General features: G+C 30.6%; 4 protein-coding genes across 4 annotated transcripts; 1 reads left to right on the top strand and 3 right to left on the bottom strand.

The window, feature by feature from the left end:
- Positions 1–1,907: 1,907 nt before the first annotated feature.
- Positions 1,908–4,532, bottom strand: LOC124942583 (beta-amylase). The gene is made up of 7 exons (XM_047483114.1): positions 4,194–4,532; positions 3,703–4,101; positions 3,467–3,631; positions 2,885–3,148; positions 2,593–2,802; positions 2,281–2,520; positions 1,908–2,207 (listed from the first exon to the last, which is right to left on the bottom strand). Exons 1-7 carry the CDS (start codon positions 4,473–4,475, stop codon positions 1,998–2,000), a joined length of 1,770 nt encoding a protein of 589 aa, XP_047339070.1. The 5' UTR covers positions 4,476–4,532; the 3' UTR covers positions 1,908–1,997.
- Positions 4,533–7,167: 2,635 nt separating this feature from the next.
- LOC124943372 (pollen-specific leucine-rich repeat extensin-like protein 3) lies at positions 7,168–7,485 on the top strand. Its single transcript, XM_047483885.1, has one exon. The coding sequence runs from the start codon at positions 7,168–7,170 to the stop codon at positions 7,483–7,485; it is 318 nt and encodes a 105-aa protein (XP_047339841.1).
- Positions 7,486–9,930: 2,445 nt separating this feature from the next.
- LOC124943371 (UPF0481 protein At3g47200-like) lies at positions 9,931–11,277 on the bottom strand. Its single transcript, XM_047483884.1, has one exon. It carries the CDS (start codon positions 11,275–11,277, stop codon positions 9,931–9,933), a length of 1,347 nt encoding a protein of 448 aa, XP_047339840.1.
- A 3,652-nt stretch (positions 11,278–14,929) lies between these two features.
- LOC124943370 (UPF0481 protein At3g47200-like) lies at positions 14,930–16,336 on the bottom strand. The gene has a single exon (XM_047483883.1). It carries the CDS (start codon positions 16,334–16,336, stop codon positions 14,930–14,932), a length of 1,407 nt encoding a protein of 468 aa, XP_047339839.1.
- Positions 16,337–21,523: the final 5,187 nt, after the last annotated feature.

Genomic DNA, 21,523 nt, shown 5'->3' with positions numbered 1-21,523 from the left:
GAAAAAATGAAAGTTATAATATTATTTAGAAGGTGAGTTTTAATATGAAAAATGAAAAGTTATAATATTATTTAGAAGGTGAGTTTTAATATGAAAAATGATTAGGTAAAGGAATTTGGTGAGGAATGACTTGACATAATCTTTTAAAAAAATCAAATAATTTCTCTCTTTTCTCTCTTTCCTCCTACTTTTACATTTTCCAACCAATGAAGAAGGTGATGCCAAGTCATTCCCTTACTAAATTCCCTCTCTCTATCACTCCTCTTTTAATATATATCTTATAAGAAAATTAAATAAGAATAAAAAGAGACTTTTTATTTTTTAAGAGAAATAAGAATGATTTAAAGAAGAGAAATAATAATTTAATATGAATATTTTTTAAGAGAAATAATTCAAATTATGAATATATATATTTACCTTTTATTTTATATATATTTATATTTATAATTTAATATATATTTTTAAAATATGTGCATTTATATATTTTATTAATTTGATTTATTCGTTCTCCTTAATATTATTTATATTAAAAATACATAAATAAATTAATTAACTATTAATCGCAAAAAATTAATTAAATTAAAAAAATTAATCATATTCATATTTAACTTCTTATTCTTTTTTTTTTATATATGTTTATTAATTTTTACAGTTATGACTTTAAATATATATATATATATATTAATTAATTTAAATATACAATTATAAATTAATAGATAAAAAGAGAAAAAATATAAATAAAGAAAAAAGAGAAATTATTAATGAAAGTAGGAGAGATAAATAAATATATTAAAGAAGACTTAATCAATCCTAATTACTTTCACACGTCATTCGCTACTAATTCGTTACAATATTTTCGCTTCCCTATCATTACTCTTATATATATATAGATTTCTATATCATTCTTCTCTTTCCATTTTAATTATTTAAAACAAAATATATTCATTATTTATTCATGATCCCTCTCCATTTATTTTTTCCATCAATTTTCACTAAAAATACATTTTTTATTATTTTAAAATAGTATATACCAAAAGAAATATTTATATTTTTAAATAAGATAAAAATATATCTCTTTAATTAAAAAATAAATAACAAATAGTTTTTTTAATCCATTTATTGACCTTATATCTTAATGTTATAAAACTCTCTATCACAATTTAATAAGAATTTGTTTTTATAAAAGAATTAATTATTTAAATTTTAGTTTGTTTAATTACTAAAAATATCTTTATTTAAAATTTAAATTTAATAAATATATTTTTTTGTATTTTAATTAATGAAACGATTGATTTACGAATTAAAATAATAATAATATAATAAAGAATTCTTAAAAAAAATTAAAACAATTATAAAAAAAACCCATATCAAACAAGCTAAAGGAGGGGGACATGATAATTTTTTTATAAATTTATTTAGTATTAAAGTATTAATAACATGACTTAAGATATCATTTTTAAGTGTAAAATATTTAAATGTGTTAAAATTTTCAGTTTAAAATAACTAATATCATATTGAAATTGATTCAAAAGATTAATATTTAAAGTAATAATATAAAATTTATTTTCAAATTAAATATATGTTTTAGACCCTTTTTTACAGGGAAATTTGAGGAATGACCCTCAAAAAGGCCTTAAACGTGGAAAGTGAAAGCGCTGTCATCCATTTTACTGATTTTGGACGATTTTGCCGGAAGTTGCGTGACGCAACCAAAATCGCGAGACGATTTTTTTTTTTTCGTCTCGCGATTGCGTGACGCAACTGGAGCATTTTCTTATAAACAAATTCATAATTAAATATTTTTGAAAAATAAAAAAATAAAAAATTGCGTCACGTAAAGGTTGTTTGACGCAACTATGACATTTTCGTCAAAAAAAATAAAAGTGTCACCAGCGCATTAAAAATAACGCGACACTTCCTGCATTTTTAAGGGCCATTTCCTAGTATTTCCCTTTTTAAAATGAAAATATATGATCATACATTCTTATTTTTTATATTCAATTAGTTAATACAAATGTAACAACTCCAATAAAATTATCCACTATTCCTGCAATTACACCTCCCACACTCATATCCGTTTCTTCATCAAACTGGAACGGTTCCATCGGTTCCGTAGCTTTCAGAAGTTCATCAATGGTGATTCTAGGTTTCGATCGCTCCAATACAGGTACATTGTTGTTATACTTTCCTTGATCTGAACAATACTCCTGTAAATCAAACAATTTCTCCGATTAATCAACAAAAAACGTTATATCTAGAGATAATACAGAGAACACGTACGTGATCCGCATGCATTTTCTTCACAAATGTCTTGAAAATCCTGAAATTGTTCCAGGAAAGTAGTTCATCACTGAGACGAAGATACGTTAGCCCGTACATTCTCCTCTTTGGTGAACCATTTAGGTTTATTCCATTTGGCCTTGCATTTAGAATCATTTGATTGTACGCTGCACGATCGTATCGCGGCAATGCATTTTCACCTGCGATCTCCACATTCTCCCTCCAAGCTCCACTCAATACCTGCACATACGTTTGTATAAACGCATCCTTTGCACATTATCATTATGAATTCTTCGATATTTTCTTAATCACCTGCTGAACGAGTTCCTGAGGTCCACTTTTAGCAGAAGCGATTTGTTCTGAGTTCCTCATTTCCAAACAAGTGAAATTCAATATAGCATAATGTCGAGATAGCATACGTGCTATTGGCCGATAACCGTCTCTATCGTTTAAATTGTAAAATCCTGATGTTAGTTCTGCAGCGTGACTATGGTGTTTATACCACCAGTGGATTCCAGATACCTGTTTTTTATTATTTGATCAAATGAGACAAATTTGTTTTAGTAATTTGATCAAAATATGATGACGATATGATGAAATTTACCTTCGCTGCCAACTTGACTTTGCAGCTGCAGAATATTTGGTTTGCTTCGTCGAGGATTTGATCCCCGTGAATCAGCAACTTGTTAGAATACCAAGTTAAGAAGAACTTGCCCTTTTCAGTAAGGTATGTTCCATTTTTCTTAAAGAAATCAGTTGAATTTGGATTGTCATTGTATTCTCCTGCATTATCTGGTAATTCCCAATCTGAATGCCTTGAACTTTTTGCTGCATCCTTGAATTCTGCTTTAAGATATTTGTCATAACACTGCAATTGAACATTTATGGAATAGTAAGAGCCAAAAGAAAACTCTGACCTAATTTGAAAACGAGTTTGTATGTGAAAAAACAAATAATGTTTTGGGATACAACAAAAATCGCATCAATTTGGATGTGCATCTTTTAGGCGTATTCCAATACATAGTCCATATTTGGGATGTAACCAAAACAGATACGCCCCATTTTCAAATGGAAATTTTATCCCATTATTAATCATTTCATCAATCAAATTATCAACTAAAATATCTATAATTTAAATTTTACAATATTAACTACAAAAACTAACCCAAATAAATGAAATCCTGACCTGAAATTCTCCAATACCAGGAAAAACCCATCCTTGATTCTCTGGGTAAGATGGATATCTGAGCTCACCTGCAGGTCCAAGCCCAACTTCTATATCCACAATGATTCCATCTTCTAAGAAATCAGACATATTTTCTTTAAAACTCTTCATGTAGTCACTATAGATCTAAGCAAACAAGAATGATACAAAGTTAGACATTAAAAAATAACTGTATATTAAGGAATTATAATCTAAACCTGGATGGCTGTTCTTCCTTGAAGAATAGGCAAGTTATCAACACCAAGAGTGAGATACTCTTTATTCCTATTACCAGCTCTGTTTGTGTAAAAGATATCTGGATTTAATTCACCAATCTCGAGTATCCATTTAGGAAGTGGTATATCCACCTCATCACCAACATTGCCTCCACATTGATGGAATGACATTATAACTTGAAGCTTCAAGCCCCGGTTTTGAATCATAGAGAAAAGATCTCTGTATGCTGTCCAATTATATATCTTTGGACCTTTTGATTCAACTATCCCCCACCATACATCCACCATTACTCCATCTACTTCCGCTTCTCTTAGCTTCTTTAGCTGTTTATCAAGTCTTTCCTTATCTTCTAGAATGTTGTCTAGTGTGATGACTCCAAGCTGTTATAATAGGAGAATGTTGGTACTTTGGGTTAGAAAATTTTGTATATGTTCTTTGTATGATGTTAGGAAATGGGTATTGATTAACTTACCGGAAGCATAACGAATACTGGCACATAGTTTAGCAGTGTTTTTTCATCAGCCACCTTTGGTTCGTTTATTTTCGAGGAAACTGCCCGGGGAATCCTTAGGACATTGCCTGTAGGAAACCCTTTGAAAATTGGAAGGATTCTTGAATTGGTGATTCTTACTTCTCGTTTTGTAGTTTGAATTTGACGAATTGATGACATTTCTAGAAATAGGAATTCTGGGTGGCGGACATTGATCCCATTTGCCATAACCCCAAGTTTTTCTGGCATGAATAATCGGGTCATGGTGAATTGAATGACTTCTTCTTCTTGCAATTATGGTCATTTATGAAAACTATTAGGCAATTGTTCAGTTTAGAACTAATGATTGAGATGAAAATAAGACAAAAAAGAAACATCACTTTTAAAGGTTTCTATGGCATATAACCGTGTTTCTATCTTAGAGTGGATGAACTAGCATGTGGCTGATGCTTCACCAATCCAAAAAAATGAGAAAAAAATCACTTCAAATTTGTCTACGTTTTTGTCATGTTAATATTTCAAATATGTGAATGTGATTGATTTTTATGAACTATTTATAACACTTTAATATTGATAGTCTAAAACAATAACTTAAACATAAAAAAATATGAGACATAATAACCAGGATTATATGAAATAAATGTTACAATCAGATACAAGATCTAACAGATTTTAATAGAAATTATGCTGACATATATAATCTCACATCCCACTAACAACTAAAAAAAGTAAGAAAGCTAAGTAGCTAACTATCCAATAATACCATAATGTTAGAAAATAGAAAAACTAACACACATTAACCCAGAAACTAGAAAACATAATAATAAATGACTAACTAATAAACCATTTCCACTAACTAAACCCACCAAGTTTTTGACTTAGTCTCAATTCAATAATCAACTAAAATAGCTTGACCACTTTAACAATCCCTCCCTTAATATAGATATTATGTATTTCTTCAGCATATTTTGATGCTCTCCTTTTCTCCCTTAGGTTCTAAAAATCTCCATCTTCAAGATTTGGTTATTATGTTTCTATTTAATTTCGTGAAGTTAATCTTTAGGCCAAACATTTGGATCAATTTTCTTAAATAACTCCTCAATATACACCACAATCTTATGAACCATTCACTCATTATCCATTAAAATATTTTTTATACAATATATATATATATATATATATATATATATATATATATATATATATATATATACTTTAACTTTTCCAATATATTTTCTTTTACTTTATGTCCATTTATTTTTTCTATAATTATTAAGATTTTTTTTCCATACATCCATTGTTTTTTAAAAACTTTTACATAAGAGTTTTCTAAATATAATTATTAGAATTTATTTGTTTCTATTTAGTACATCCAGTTTTTTTTTTTTTTACTTTTACATTCCGCATTTTAAATATAATCATTAGGATATATTTGTTTTTCTTTTATTACATACATGAAGCTAATGAAAAATATTCAAATGATTTTAAATAATTAAGTAATGATTTATTTATTATTAATTATTTATAAAAAAATTTAAAATAATTAATATTTTAAAAAAGTATATATATAACATCATATATTTATATAATATTAATTATTAAATTTTATTTTAAATATAAAAAAATAAAATAAGTTAGGGTTTATCAAACATATCAATTAATTAAACTGTGTACTATCAAACTTATTTGAGTCATTAAGGTGGAATCAATCAAATCCTTCAAAATGTTTTAAAAATAAATTAAGTATTTTCTCTCTGGTCCAAGCAAGTCGTTATACCAAAATTTTAACCATACATACATACGTTATACTTGTACCAAAATTTTTGGAATATGAAAAATCATATATATATATATATATATATTCTGAAATGTATGTAGTACGATACAAGTAACATACTTATTATATCTCATATTTGTGATATATTAAGATTTTGTTACAGTATCTATATTATACTATTCATACTAAAAAAAATTATATATTTTAATCGGATGAATAAAAATTGCGAAAAGTAAAACAGTAAGAAGTTATAAAGTTACAAAGAGATTAATATTTATAATTAATATTTTATAAGTTGAATCTTAGATATGTTTATAAGAAAAAAACTGAATCTATTAAATTTAAAAAAACTGAATCTATTAAATTTAGAGAAAAAAATAAATATATGAATAGTTGATTCTCAAATATTTTTTTAGAAGGAAATGAATCTAAAGAGATAAAAAATAAGATATATATATCTTAAAGTTAACCCTGAAATTTGTTGGATTTTTTTTAAGATGCATTAATCTAACTAGTATGTATCCCGTGCATTTGCACGAGTAATAATATAAAAGACCGTGAAAAAAATATTACGGTAAATTTTTTATGGGCGGGTCAACCCACGATCCGACCCAAGTATCAATTTACTCTCACATATATCCAAATTAACCACAGTTCTCGATCCGACAATTCGGACACTTTAAAAATTAAGCATCATTATATATATATATATATAGATTTTGTAAATGAAAATGAAAACTTAGTTATTTCTAATTTTGTTAGTCATTATTATTTATTTAGTTATAAATATTATATATATACTTTTAATTTATAAATATCATTTTAATATTTCAGTTTATTTCAAAATTTTGAAAGATTCAAAAACCTATAGTATTTTGGGATAATGTATTTTTGACATAAAGGAATATCGATAAGTTTTACAACCTTGCTGCAAAGTAAAGACTATAAAGGCCTTGCCGCAAAGTAAGGACTAGAAAAGGTTTTTGTGGTTATCTTTTAGGGATTGAAAAAAATTGAGTTATATGATAATTTTGAGTTATACTTGAATAAGCAATGCCAAATTTCTTTTTTCTCCCTCTAACAACCAAACAATCAATGGCACGGGACCCAAAAATGTTTAAATTTCTTTGATCTTCTCAACTCTACAATGCTTTTCACTCCCTAGAGAGATCTAAGAAAATGTGCTATGTCGGGAAAGCAACTAAGATCTTCATATTCATAGTTACGGTGCTCCTCGTCACCGGCCTCGTCTTAGGGTTCGGTATTCTCCGTCATCATCATTACAAACATGGCAGCAATTCCATGGTTTTTCCAAACCCCACTGCATCCAGCCCCCCACCAAATCCGATTACTCCACCTCATCCTCCTCTGGAATCTCCAACCACTCCCGTCCAAGACATTAGCTCTCCTCCTCCTCCACCTCCGACGGTTCCCGTGGAGGCTCCACCGCCTACTTTCAGTCCTCCGAGCCCTGTAGTTAACCACATGTTCCCCTGATCTGACTGAGCAGCCGTATGTACAAATGGATTTTACTTTGAAATTGATGATGATTCTTGTTTCTTCTCTTGAATGAATCATTTAAATTTCTCGCCCTGCACCTCGATCTTGTGGGTATGATATTTGAAGATTTTGGATATTATAATCAATCATATCATATGGGATCTGTTTTTGTTTTCCCTTGAGAAGATTCCCATATTATAAAGATCAGATTTTGTATCTTTGGCATATAATACTTATATGTTTGATCCATCCTTAACTACCACATAATGGGCTATCTATATATGGTCTCTAACAGCATGTTCTTATTCTTTTAGCAAAGCCGAAACAGCCAGTCCCATCAATCCTCTTGGCATGCCATTTTTTAATTAGGTAAGAATGAAAGAAAATAAATTTTCTTTTAGGAAAATGGATCTAAGTTGAGAGGTGGGTGATGCAAATATAAACAGAATATATTCTTAAAATATTCAATATTATTCATGTTGGATTGGAACGTGATAAGCACTACTAATTCAATAAAAATGTTCCCTCAAAATCATGAATTAAAAATACAGCCTATTGATTCGTATCAATCAAGATGTAAGAGAGAATTACAATTGGAAATTTTAGATAAGAGCCAACAAAGAAAGATAAATGAGATAGGAGACAGATGGATAAATTAATAACTAGAGCCTTCTACCCTCTGCTGTCGACTCTTCGCTCGACAGCCTCAACAGCTGCATCTACATTACTTTTCGAGACATAATTACTCTGAACAAGTCTTTGTATCGTTCAATACCAATGTTATCTTTCTTTCTTTTTTTGGATTTTTGATCCCCGGAGGAAGACAGAGGATCATCTTGTTTTGGAGTATGCAGAGTAGTGCATTGACATAGATTCCATGAGCGAGACATGTTGAGGCCTTACCTACCCGACAAGGGGGAGAAGGCCACAACGATATTCATGTCTTTGGCTTGGAGATCGAGTTCACTGAACTCAATGATTCTTTGACATTAGAAACTATTTGCATGACCTGAGTATTGACACTCATTCTATCAAACAAAATTTAATGTTGACACTAGCATACACCGGGCAAGTGAGAATGAAGGCTCACCACTTCACATTGAGCATTTAACTATTAAAGATAGAGGTGGACAACTTCAAGTTCATTTGAGACCTGCATGTTGTGCATTTTGACCCATCTTCATGTCTCCCAAAACATGGGAGGGAGCTATCAATTTGAAGTAGACTCAAAATTTATCAAAAAAAGGAGAGAAAACAAATCTAAGAACCTCTTTCACTTTTAGTCTCTTCGCAAAAGGCCAAAGGTAAGTAGATGAAAATTAAACTCTAAATCCAATCTTTGAGCCCGTTTTAGATGTTCAAAATGATATTATACATGAGTGGGTCAATCGCATGTAGATTAAGATGAGAAATTTGATTTCAACTTTTGATGGAATCATGATAATGATAAAATCTCCATACCTTCGGAAATTATTGAGGATATTACTAGGAGTGTATTAGACAAAGGAAATGAAAACAATGGAAATAAATATATATAAAAACGCACACAAACTCTACAACAATATGAACCACGAGTGCATAAGACAAAAGAAATAAAAACAATAGAAAAATATAGATAAAGGACGCACACAAACTCTACAACAACATGAACTACGATAAATAAAAGGGAACTAAACATAATCATGTTCATTATGCAACCTTTAAGAGAGTTGATGGTAAAGTTCTCCAGGATCCTTTGATTTAATTAGAGTTTTGAGTAATTTTAGGGACTTTTATTTTCTCAATTGTTTCAATTTTTTAAAATATAATCATTAACTAATGATAAATTATGTCATTCATTATTTTTACCCTATATAAATGTGAGTTTTTCAATTTATTAATTTTTGTAAAAGTAGATGTAATATAATATAAATAAGAATAGTTACACAAGTAGCATCAAACATACATGAAACACACCCCGAAATTAACCATACGAGAGTTTCACAATTTATTGTTCATCATTTAAAATAAATCCAATTTCTTAACATAAAATATCATTACAATAAATTTTAAAAAAATGAGCCAACAACCTTTGGCATTAAGAAGTCAACCTTTTAAGGCTACACTCAATGTTGATTATTGTAAGGATCCCTTAAAAGACATCTCTTAGAATGAGAATTTGAACACATTGCTTTATCATTGTCTCTTTTTTTCTTGTGTACATACAATTTATGATACTAGAATGCAACCATCCATCCTCGAGTGGAGTATAAAGGCCTTAGGTTATAACCTTGAATCATGTAAATGTTGTTGGGGGACATTTGAAACAAAATTTATATGAAAGAAACAACAAACAAACATTTCCATTTATTAGATCATTTGATTATCCATATCACAAGAGACAAACAAATTAACATTACCATTTATAAGATCATTTGATTTGATCATCCATATCAGAAGAGATCATTTTTTACCTTTTCGATTATAGTCAAGGATGGCGAAAACAGTCTGTGTAACTGTAAAAATAAACAGCATCACCGTGTTCATCAAATCCCATCTCACCTCAAAATAGTTGCGCACTATATAAGCTCGAAGTGGATGGATGTTGCTTCGGCAGTATCTTTCGAGTTGATGAGAAATATTTGAGAATTCGTTTACGCCATCCATGTCGGCGGCCAAAGCCAGACGGTTAAAGAGCAAGAGAAACTCCTTGTCATCGTTTACCCAGGACAAAAACATGTCGTTCCTCGTGAATATCTCCACGTCCTTATTATTGCGTATGAGATTGTCCATGAAACTAATGTAGGATATGAACACACACCCGTATTCCTTAAAATCAGAGCACTGCTCCAACGCCAATAGATTCCAGAATAAGGAGGTCGTCGAGTCAAGAAGGACCACGGTTGGGACCGACAAAACCCCATCGCGAAACGTTATATCTGTCAAGTAACTCGGTTTCTTACTACACTTGGTGAATTTAACTCCAGAGAGCTCTAGCTCTGATGCACTCCTTACGTCTACAAAATTCTCTGGATATAGCTCTCCTTTTACTAAGGCTCTAACGTCCACAGAATTCTCGAGATGGTTTTCTCCATGCAAGGCTTTGGGTTTAGGTGGTCGAGGGAACAAGGAGAACATGACCAAGTCGAGGAGATGTTTAGGCTCCAGGTTAGTTATGGAGCGACAATTGAGCTTTTCAATCGGAGCTATGCTGTCGAAAAAGTTGAAGACAGAATCGGCCAAAGCCTGATGAGAATCGCCTTGTTGAACGAAGACTAACTTGTGTAGAGAAGAAAGAACAAAGAATGGAAGTTGATTTTCTAGCAATAATAGATCTTGTTGCAAGTTATACAACATAGCCCATTTAGCCCTCCCTCTATGGAATATCGGGTCGCCTTGATCAACCGTATGCTTATTTTCATGTCTCCATAGTAATTGGAGGATGAAGCATCCATCGATTAACATGAGCCTTATAAAATCGTCATGAATTAATGAGATCTTTTCGGCGTAATAACCTCGGGCACGTTTCTCCAAGCCTTGCAACACATCGACAATGTGTTCCAAGGTCACGCCTTGAGGGAGCCGGGAAAGGAAGGAATTCAAATATCGAATTTTGACATCTTTGGAGGCAACAAGGCTTGGAGAGTTTGCATGGAAGGGACCAATGGATACCGTTTTCGGAGTGAAGTAGTCCTCATTCCCCGCTCGGAGTTCCTTCGGGACCTTGTAAATGGAAGCCGAAGCGCTCGTGTGGGGTAAAGTTTCTAGGGCATTCCTTATGGTTTGGACTAGAGTTAGAGCATTATCCATAGCAGTAGAAGAAGAAGCATAGAATTGAGCATGAAGTTAGCCTAGATATAAATAGATTTCAGATCTCAACTAAGCTCCCTTATTAGTTGACATTTTATTATTAGGTAAAGAGAGTGCCTATAATTAAAATGCACACTAATGTTGCATAATCTCAAATAACAATCTCAATTATATTTAACAATAAAAAAATTAATGTCCTCAACTCTTGAACTTCTAATTTTTTTAGTGCAAAATAGGGGATAGAGGGATAGAGGTTGCTCTAAAAAAAGTATATTGGTTGACAATCCATATATATTATCATATAATGGTTTGACTTGAAATTGAGATTTTTTGGCGACATTAAAAGATTGGCTTACAAGTTTGATAATTATTTTCTTAAAGAATTTTATCCTATGAATTACTTGTTTTGATAAACTTAATCTATGAACTATGTATTTAATTCATGACGCCTTATCATGTTTTTCTGGTTGGTTTAGGTTTGTAATTTTATTTTGTTTGTTAGGACTGCTTTTACTTATTACTTATTTTTTTTTATTGTTGATGCCCTGTCGTCATATTTAGATTGAGAATGAGTCAGCCCCAGGTAATTTTTTATCCTGGCTCCGCCCCGATCAAAGAAAGATAAATGAGACAGGAGACAGATGGATACATTAATAACTTAGCCATCATATGGGTGACCTAGCCTTTTACCCTCTGCTATCACTTATACGCTCGTGAGCCTCAGCACTAGCGTTTGTATGAGCCTCCTAAACATAATTACTTTAACAAGTCTTTGTATCGTTCAAATCCAATGTTATTTTTTTCTTTTGGATTTTTCATTCCTTGAGGAAGACTCCAAAGCAAAATGAGAAGGATCCGCCTGTTTTGGAGTATGCAGAGAAATGCATTGACATAGATTGCATGAGCGAGGCATGTTGTGGCCTTACCTACCCGAAAAGGGGGAGAGGACCACAATCTTCATGTTGAACATCTAACAATTAAAGATAAAGGTGCGAAGATGTCCATTTTAATTCATTTCAGACCTTGAATGTTGTGCATTTTGACCCATCGTCATGTCGTACTTGGATATCAAAACTTTTCGAAAAAAGAAGAGAAAACAAGGTTAAGAATCACTTCACTTTTAATCTCTTCAAAAAAGGCCAAGGTGCATAAATGAACAATGAACTCCGAGCCCGTTTTAGAAATTCAAAATGATACTCTAAATGAGTCGGTCAATTGAATGTAGTTTATGATGAGGAATTTGATTTCAACTTTGAATGAAATCAAGGCAATGATGAAATCTCCATACATATGTAAATTATTAACGATATTATTAGGAGTGTGTAAAACAAATGAAATGAAACAATGGAAATGAATATGGATAAAGACACAAACTCTACAACAACTTGAATTACAATAAAGTTGCTGAATTTTATTATTCATTGAGAAGGAAATTGAGACGTTCCTTCTTTAGCAATCACACTTCTTAATGTCGTCACTACGACTATATGTTAAAATCAAACATCTCAACAACGTCTCTAATGTTGATCCACGCGAGTAAACAATTTTTACCAATCTAGAATATTTCTAGAAAACAAGTTGGATGATCAAAACTTGGTAAAGTCTTAAATCATTTACCTTATAGATTAATTATTTGAAATCACGAATTTGAAATTGATTAGAAAGAAATTTCTTTTATGTGTCTTTCTACCTATCTCATGTGTCATATTTATAGGTGGATTTCATAACCCTTTAATTTCAAAGATTGTGAATTTTAATAGAGATGTATACCTAAGAGTCTTTATAAATGGTTAATTATGATGGGTAAAAAATGTGAGGGCCTAATGGGTCACACGCAAATCAAAATAAACAAGTTAGTTGTAAAACAAGAATGAATTTCAAATTCATTTATTGATGTTATAAATATTAATGAATATTTATATAGTTTTATATTACTTTAATATAAACAAGTTAGCTGTAAAACAAGAATGAATTTCAAATTCATTTATTGATGTTATAAATATTAATGAATATTTATATAGTTTTATATAGTTTTATATATATATTAAAGTAATATAAAACTATATAAATATTCATTAATATTTATAACATCAATAAATGAATTTGAAATTCATTCTTGTTTTACAACTAACTTGTTTATTTTCATTTGCGTGAGACCCATTAGGCCCTCATATTTTTGACCCATCATAATTAACCATTAATTATAATATAATCATAGTCTTATAGCAAAGCGCCTATGACTCTCAATGCTCTGAAAAGTTAAAGATCTCAACTATGACGTAGCGTCGAGCCTTTCTACTATTATGTATATATGATTATTATTCTGTCACCTCTTATACTTAATTTAGTTATGAGAGCATGTTTTATTAGAAGTCAACACTCACTAGATCGAAATATCATATCTAGAATAAGTCATGTGTACCTGTTTATCCCAAAACTATATAGACTCTATTATTTCATTTTTAGGTGACCATTACCTCGAAAATAATTGCTATGACCATAGACTACAAGTATAGTTTCAGCAAGAGGCAATGAGTATACTTACTCTTGTTACTAATATAAGAACGGTTTCTATCTTAATTGGCTAACCACAATGTTTCTAATATGTTTCAAGATATACTCAATCACAAGATTTTGTCTGCCTTATTAAAGGTCATCCGTAATTGGTATCAAAGTATAACATCCACATATAATGTACTTGAGTACCTCAGATATAAGAAAATTCCTTATCGTTGCTACGAAACTCATCATTTACCCATAATGGGTATACCATGAGATGTCTCGTGCGGGACGTTCCAATGCTCTATTTAACTCATTATTAACCACCTACATGTTTATTCAAAAAGCAAGGAATATAATTTATATTGAACTTATCTGGTTTAATGATATTCTTTCTCATTAAATCATCGTCTATGAATTATTTAAATATGTCACTTTAATGACATATAATAATTTTTCTACTTTTATAATCTCCATCATAGACGTTTTTATATTTGTAACTAATCATGTACTTCAAAATAATTTTAGTTTAAGAAAATTCATTTTTTCACAATTCATATTATCTAAAAGGCAATGTATCCTATAAAAGTCTTATATACAAGTTATCATTAGTCCCTTAATTTAGAGTTTTGAGTCATTTTTTTAGGAATTTTCTTTCCTTTGTTCTTTTGTATTTTGATTAACTTATAAATTATGTTAATAATTAATATCCCTCTATATTAGCGATTTTGTTTTCTTACTATAGAGGTGAGTTTTGCAATTTATTGTTGATCAATTAAAACAAATTCGATTTCTTAACATAAAAATCATTATAATAAATTATATAAAAATGAGCAAACAACATTTAAAATTACAAGTCAACCTTTAAGGCTACACTCAATGTTGATTATTATCATGATCCCCTAAAAGACCTCTCTTAGAATGAGTATCTGAACACATTGCTTTATCATTGTCTCCTTTTTTTCTTTTTTTTCCTTCCTTTTTTTTCTTTCTGTTTTTTCTTGTGTACAATCATACAATTTATGATACTAGAATGCAATTACCTCGTATCATGTAAATGTTCTAGGGAACATTTGAAACAAAAGTTTATTTGAAAGCAACAAAAAACAAACACGTACCATTTATAAGATCATTTCATTCATTTCAGAAGACATCATTTTTTACCTTTTCTATTATAGTCAAGGATGGCGAAAATAGTCTGCGTTACTGTAAAAATAAAGAGCATCACCGTGTTCATCAAATCCCATCTCACCTCGAAGTAGTTGCGCGCTATATAAGCTCGAAGTGGATGGACGTTGCTTCGGCAGTATCTTTCGAGTTGTCGAGAAATTTCTGAGAATTCGTTTATGCCATCCATGTCGGCAGCCAAAGCCAAATGGTTAAAGAGCAAGAGAAACTCCTTGGCATCATTTACCCACGACAACAACAAGTCATTCCTCGTGAATATCTCCACATCCTTGTTATCGCATATGAGGTTATCCATGAAACTAATATAGGATATGAATACACATCCATATTCCTTAGAATCAGAGCATTGCTCCAATGCCAACAGATTCCAAAACAATGAAGCGGTCGAGTCAAGGAGGACCACGGTTGGGACATATAACACCCCATCACGAAACGTTATATCATTCAGGTAACTGTTTTCCTTAATACACTTGGTGAATCTAACTCCCGATAGATCTAGCTCTGACGCACTTCTGACATCCACAGAATTCTCTCGATGGTTCGACGTTTCTAGAAAGACTCTATCGATGTCAACAGAATTCTCTAGACTTTTTCCTATTTTTGGTAAGGCTTCGACATTCAAGGGACTCTCGGGAGGGTTGTTCACTCCATGCAAGGAATCCGGTTCAAGGGATGGACGAGGGAACAAGGAGAACATCACCAAGTCGAGGAGATGTTTGGGCTCCACGTTGGTGACGGGGCGAAGCTTTTTAGTCGGAGCAATGCTGTCAAAGAAGTTGATGACAGAATCAACCAACGCTTGACGAGGATTGCATTCTTGAACAAGGATTAATTCGTATAGGGAAAAAAGAACGAAGAAAGGAAGTTGATTTTCTAGTAACAATAGATCTTGTTGCAAGTTATACAACATAGCCCATTTTGCCCGGCCTTTGAGGAATATTGGATCACCTTGATCCGCCTCTTTCTTGTTTCCATACCTCCATAGTAATTGAAGGATGAAGCATCCGTCAATTAACATGAGCCTTATAAACTCGTCACAAGTTAATGATATATTCTCGGCGTAACAACCCCGAGCACTTTCCTCCAAGCCTTGTAACACACGGATGACATCCTCCAAGAGCACGCCTTGAGGGAGCCGGGAAATGAAGGAATTCAAATATCGTGTCTTGATCACATGCATGGAGCTTTGTGTTTCGACGTGTAGAGGGCCAATAGATACCGTCTTCGGAGTGAAGTACTTTTCATTTCCCGTTTGGAGTTCCTTGGGGACCTTGTAAATGGAGGCAGAAGGATTCACAAGAGGCAAATCCGCTAAGTCTTTCCTAATAGTATTTGCTAGTCTCGAGGCATCCGAGGAGGAAGAAGAAGCCATGAAATTGAGCAAAAAAAAAATGAGTAGGAAGGAGCATGAAGTTGGCCTAAAATAGAATGTTGTTTTTGGGGTCAACCATTTGGTTTGATTCATTGATAGTTACATAAAATACTTAAAAGATTACTTGAGATCTCAAAAAAAGCTTTCTTATTGTTGGTATTTTGAGATAATAATCCTTATCATCCTCATAAATTGAATAATAGAAATACATATATATATATATATATATATATATATATATATATATATATATATATATTAAGACTTGGTTTAAAGGTTGACATTTAGATTAACACACTAAATCATGTTTTGTCTTTAAGATCTTATGACTTAATTTAAGATTTATTTTAAATTTACAATGATAAAATTTTACAAGTTGATAAATACTTTCGATTTTACAATTTTATAAATTTACTTAAATGGATTGATTTGTACCTAGAAGTCTTATAAATATAAAATATAAATGAAAGGAATGTATATAGAGTAATGTTATATTCTTATATTTAAAAATAAAAATAAAAATAAAAAAGACTTATTATTTGTTAAAAATTAACTAGTAAATAATAATTATTATTATTTTTTAATTAATTTATATTTAATTATGTATATAACCAATATTTTTTAAGATAAATTTTAATAAGTAAACTCTTAATTTAATACTTTTATAAATGCCTAACCATATGTTATTTTTAAAATGTACACCAACTTTTCGGAATCTCAAACAATAATTTCAAATATTTATATGATAAAAAAATATTACAAGTGTATTGTTTTTGTCATCAAGTCTTGAACTCACACCGTTTATTTAAGTGATAAATGTGGGATAAGCGGATAGAGATCATCTCAATAGAAATCATATTAAAACTAAATAACATGTAAAAGTATAACTTTTAAAAATATAATAATAATATTATCAATATATTTTACAAATTTATATTATAACCGTGGACTAAGAGGGATAGAAAGACAAATATATTTTCTGAGATTGCTTGTTGGGTTGTACTTAAAAAAAAAAATTGTTTTTATTTTTTTATTTTTTATGGACCATTTAAACTTTTTTTTTTTTTTTTTTTGATTAATTTGGAAGTTGAAAATCCCTATGCACACAAAGCCTTTGTATTTTGTTTCAAATGACTTGTTTTTGTTTTGATTAGTAATTGTTTATTATTGTTTTCTTATTTAGTTCATTCCTTTTGGAGACATATTTACAAATTAGAGTTGCGTAGACTTTAACATAAAATTGGTATGAACGTAAAAAAAATAAAATTATAGACGAAACAAGTGTATAAATATGAATTTTGCATTTTTTTTTTGAATAAAAAATTTTAAATAATGAATTATATTGAAAAAATATAAGATTACAACACATTTTTACTTTAATATCTGTCCATATTCCTTCTTCCAATAAGATTTTATTTTAAAAAAGATTAATATATTAGAAATGAGAATTATAAAATTACACTATTGAATTCGATTGAAATTCTAATTTTTAATATTAAAGATTCAATCAAATTTAAGAATTAAAATTGGACCACTAAATTCTAATTTCAATATTAATACCAATTCTAAGGTTACCAAATATTTGTCAATAAATCAATATGATATCTTAAGAAAGTTGCCGTAGAAGAAGTTGAAAATGCTTTTAACGTACAAGAATCATTTTCTAAAGAAAAACGTCATGAAAATATTGTTTATGTCCCATTTTGAATATGTCTCCAAAGTTTTGTTTAGATTTGACATTTCATCCAATTATATTATTCTCCTTCCGTACAAATAAGTTTTTTATACCATACCAATTGCATATAAATAATATTAATTACATTTTATTATGAATGGACAATGGCAACTCTAATGTTTTAATTTTCTTTAAATGAAACAACAACAAAAAAAAAAAACAATAGTGGGAAGTTAATCCAACCCAATAGTGAAGTTCAATTGTCAAATGTTTTGCATAGAAATCTTAATTAAAATTGAAATGGAGTTAAAGAATGTCAAGACTCAAAAATCCTATTTATATTTAAAAATAATAATAATGACAGCTCAATTTTTATAGTTGGTGTGTAAATTTGTTTAGTTTGAAGATAATAGTGTAGAGATTTTATTATTATTGAATTGAATTATATATAAATATAAAGCATTTAATTCAAATAAGAAGTTTTATATGAAAAATTAAAAATATCACGAAATGACATGTATAAAATCTGAATAATTTTTTTAAATATTAAATAGTATTATATAATTGTAAACACAAAATACAAAAAGAGAATGTAATTTCAATTTCATTATGTTAAAATCTCTATAAAATAAAGGGTTATAATCTAAATTAGCATGAATATGTACCATGAATATAAATAAAATTTTAGATAAAATTAATATTATTAAAATTTAACTAATTTAAAATTATTTTTAGTTTATAAAAATTAAATTCAATTCAAAATTTAACATTAACATAAAATTTACATCTAAAGTTAAAAAAATTAAATTTTGGAAAACTTTAAAAAAATTATAATTTTTTTCATAAGAATCAAATATATTACACTATTTAATTGGTTAGTTATTATATATGAATCTAGATATTTTACTTAAAGTTGTGTAATATATTTTGCTTTTATCTAAAGTAATGTTAGATGTGCTTTACACTATTACCAACCTCTTATCCATTATCACAATATTTTATACCACAACTTTGACAAACCAACCAGCAATTATACAATCCACAACTCATATTGTGACCTCACACACTTTCACACACGTATTATCTCTCGTCAAATCAACCACTAATCTCAATCGACCTCTTATATAATGACCTCACATTTTTCACATGTCTCTTATCACACTCGACAAACCAACCGCGGATCTCATTCGACCTCTAGTATCGTGAGCTCACACATTTTCATATTTCAATGAATCAAAATTTCATTCATATTATTTTTAACCACCGATATCTCCTTTATTACCGACTTCTTATTCCCATAAATCACACCTCTCATCTCATGATTTTTACCATTCCTGCAATCTCTTTTATCATCAATCGACCTTTTATCTTGTGAATCAAACTTTTTCATATTCCTCTTTATCCACTCAGAAAATCACCCACACTTCTTAATCATGTTTTACTCTCTTGACTTCACACACTTTCATAATTCGATTAATCAAATCTCATTCATATATTTTAAACACTAATATTTCATATATTACTATCCTCTTTTATATTACCACGACCTCTTTTTTATCCCAATTTCGCTAAACTAACCACCAAATCTCAATTGATATCTCATCTCGTGACCTCATACACTTTAACTCTTGAACAAGTTCAAGTGCAGAAATGTTTGTTAGATTTGAAGCTTTAAATAAACAATTGTAGATGACAGAAAGTAAATAACACATGGAGTTTTATGGATGTTCGAAGATAAAACTCCTACGTCACCCCTTCTTCCACAACTGAATGATATCCACTAGAAGGTTTTGGTTTGTATAGAACAAACTACACAAACCTAGTCAAAAACTATTTGACTTAACAACCGCCTACTTTTGAACTTCAAGCTAACTCTTAATTGAGCATAACACCCTCTCTTCAACTTACAACATTGAAATTTCACAAAGAAATAACATTAGGCTAATTACAGAGTAATCGTAAAATGAGTAATTTAGTGCTTGAGCTTGAGAGATTGGATAATCAAAGAGATCTTAAGCAACAATGTGTGTAAAGAAAATCTTGGACAAGAGGCTAGTTATCAGTATGTTTTGTTCGTTGTCTTTGGGCTTCTATTTATAGTTGAAGTGCACTAACGGTTGAAACTTCTTCGAGGACACGTGTCCTCCTTTTGTTGGACGACCGCCAATAGTAAGAGAGTACAACATACTCTGAGTATTAGGATCGTGGCCGTACCAGACAGGTAGTGCGCCGATTATTCTTTGATATTGTGTTGTACTACATCGTGGGCAATTTAAATATTGGAGTACGTGGCAGTTGTTCATTCGTTGTTGGAGATGAAATGTCAGACTGTTGAAAACGGTAACTATAGATGAGCTGAGTGAGTATGTAGTTAGACGCTTCTTCGGACGTCTAAGGGAGTTAGACAACATCTAACTATGCTTCCCTTTAGACCACGTCTAAAGGAGTTAGACGATGTCTAACTACGCTTCCCTTTAGACCACGCCTAAAGGAGTTAGACGACATCTAACTACACTTTCCTTTATACCACGTCTAAAGGAGTTAGACGACGTCTAACTACGCTCCCCTTTAGACCACGTCTAAAGGAGTTAGACGATGTCTATCAACGTTTCCCTTTAGACCACGTCTAAAGGAGTTATAACGAGTCTAACTTTGCTTCCCTTTAGACCACGTCTAAAGGAGTTATACCGCGTCTAACTGCACTTCCCTTTAAATTGTGTCTAAAGGAGTTAGACCGCGTCTAACTGTATTTCCCTTTAGACCGCGTCTAACTGCGCTTCCCATTAGACCGATTATAAAGGAGTTAGACTGCGTCTAACTACGCTTCCCTTTAGACCGCGTCTAACTGCTCTTCCCTTTAGACCGCGTCTAAAGGAGTTAAACAGTGTGTAACTGCGCTTTCCTATAGACCACGTCTAAGGGAATTAGACGACGTTTAACTACGCTTCTCTTTAGACCACGTCTAAAGGAGTTAGATCGCGTCTAAATAGACAATCTTCTTTAGATTTGTACTTGCACAACACAACGACAAATAACCTAACTTAGTTTTGTTCAAACCATATCATCAAAATTATGTTGTGCATACACTTTTACGTTAATTAATTATTTCTTTCTTAATTAATTTAACCCAACAAGAGCCTTAAACAAAAAAAATTGAAAAATCCGAAAATTTGAAGCGGTAATGGAGAATTTCTTATTTTCTTTGATTTAGAGCTTGAGATGTTAACTCTTTCCCTCAGAATGATTAAGGAGAGCTATATATATCTTTTTGAGGTCGGTGGAAGCTTTAAGTGTATTAAATCAGCCAAAAGCCATTTATGGCATTTGGACTGTTCTTCCGGTCACTCGCTAGAATAAGGGTGATGCATTCGTATTGATGTAGGGGAAATGATCACCGTGGTAGGGTGATCATTTCCCCTTTCGAACGTAGTCAATCAGTATAGAAATGAAGATATTCTATATTTGAAAAATTAAAGATGACTATGGATGATTATCCATCCGGCACCGCGTTG

Source organism: Impatiens glandulifera, chromosome 6 (assembly GCF_907164915.1).
Source record: "Impatiens glandulifera chromosome 6, dImpGla2.1, whole genome shotgun sequence".
Taxonomy (NCBI): domain Eukaryota; kingdom Viridiplantae; phylum Streptophyta; class Magnoliopsida; order Ericales; family Balsaminaceae; genus Impatiens; species Impatiens glandulifera.
Note: the sequence above shows the minus strand (reverse complement) of the source record. Positions and strands in the feature narration are given on the sequence as shown.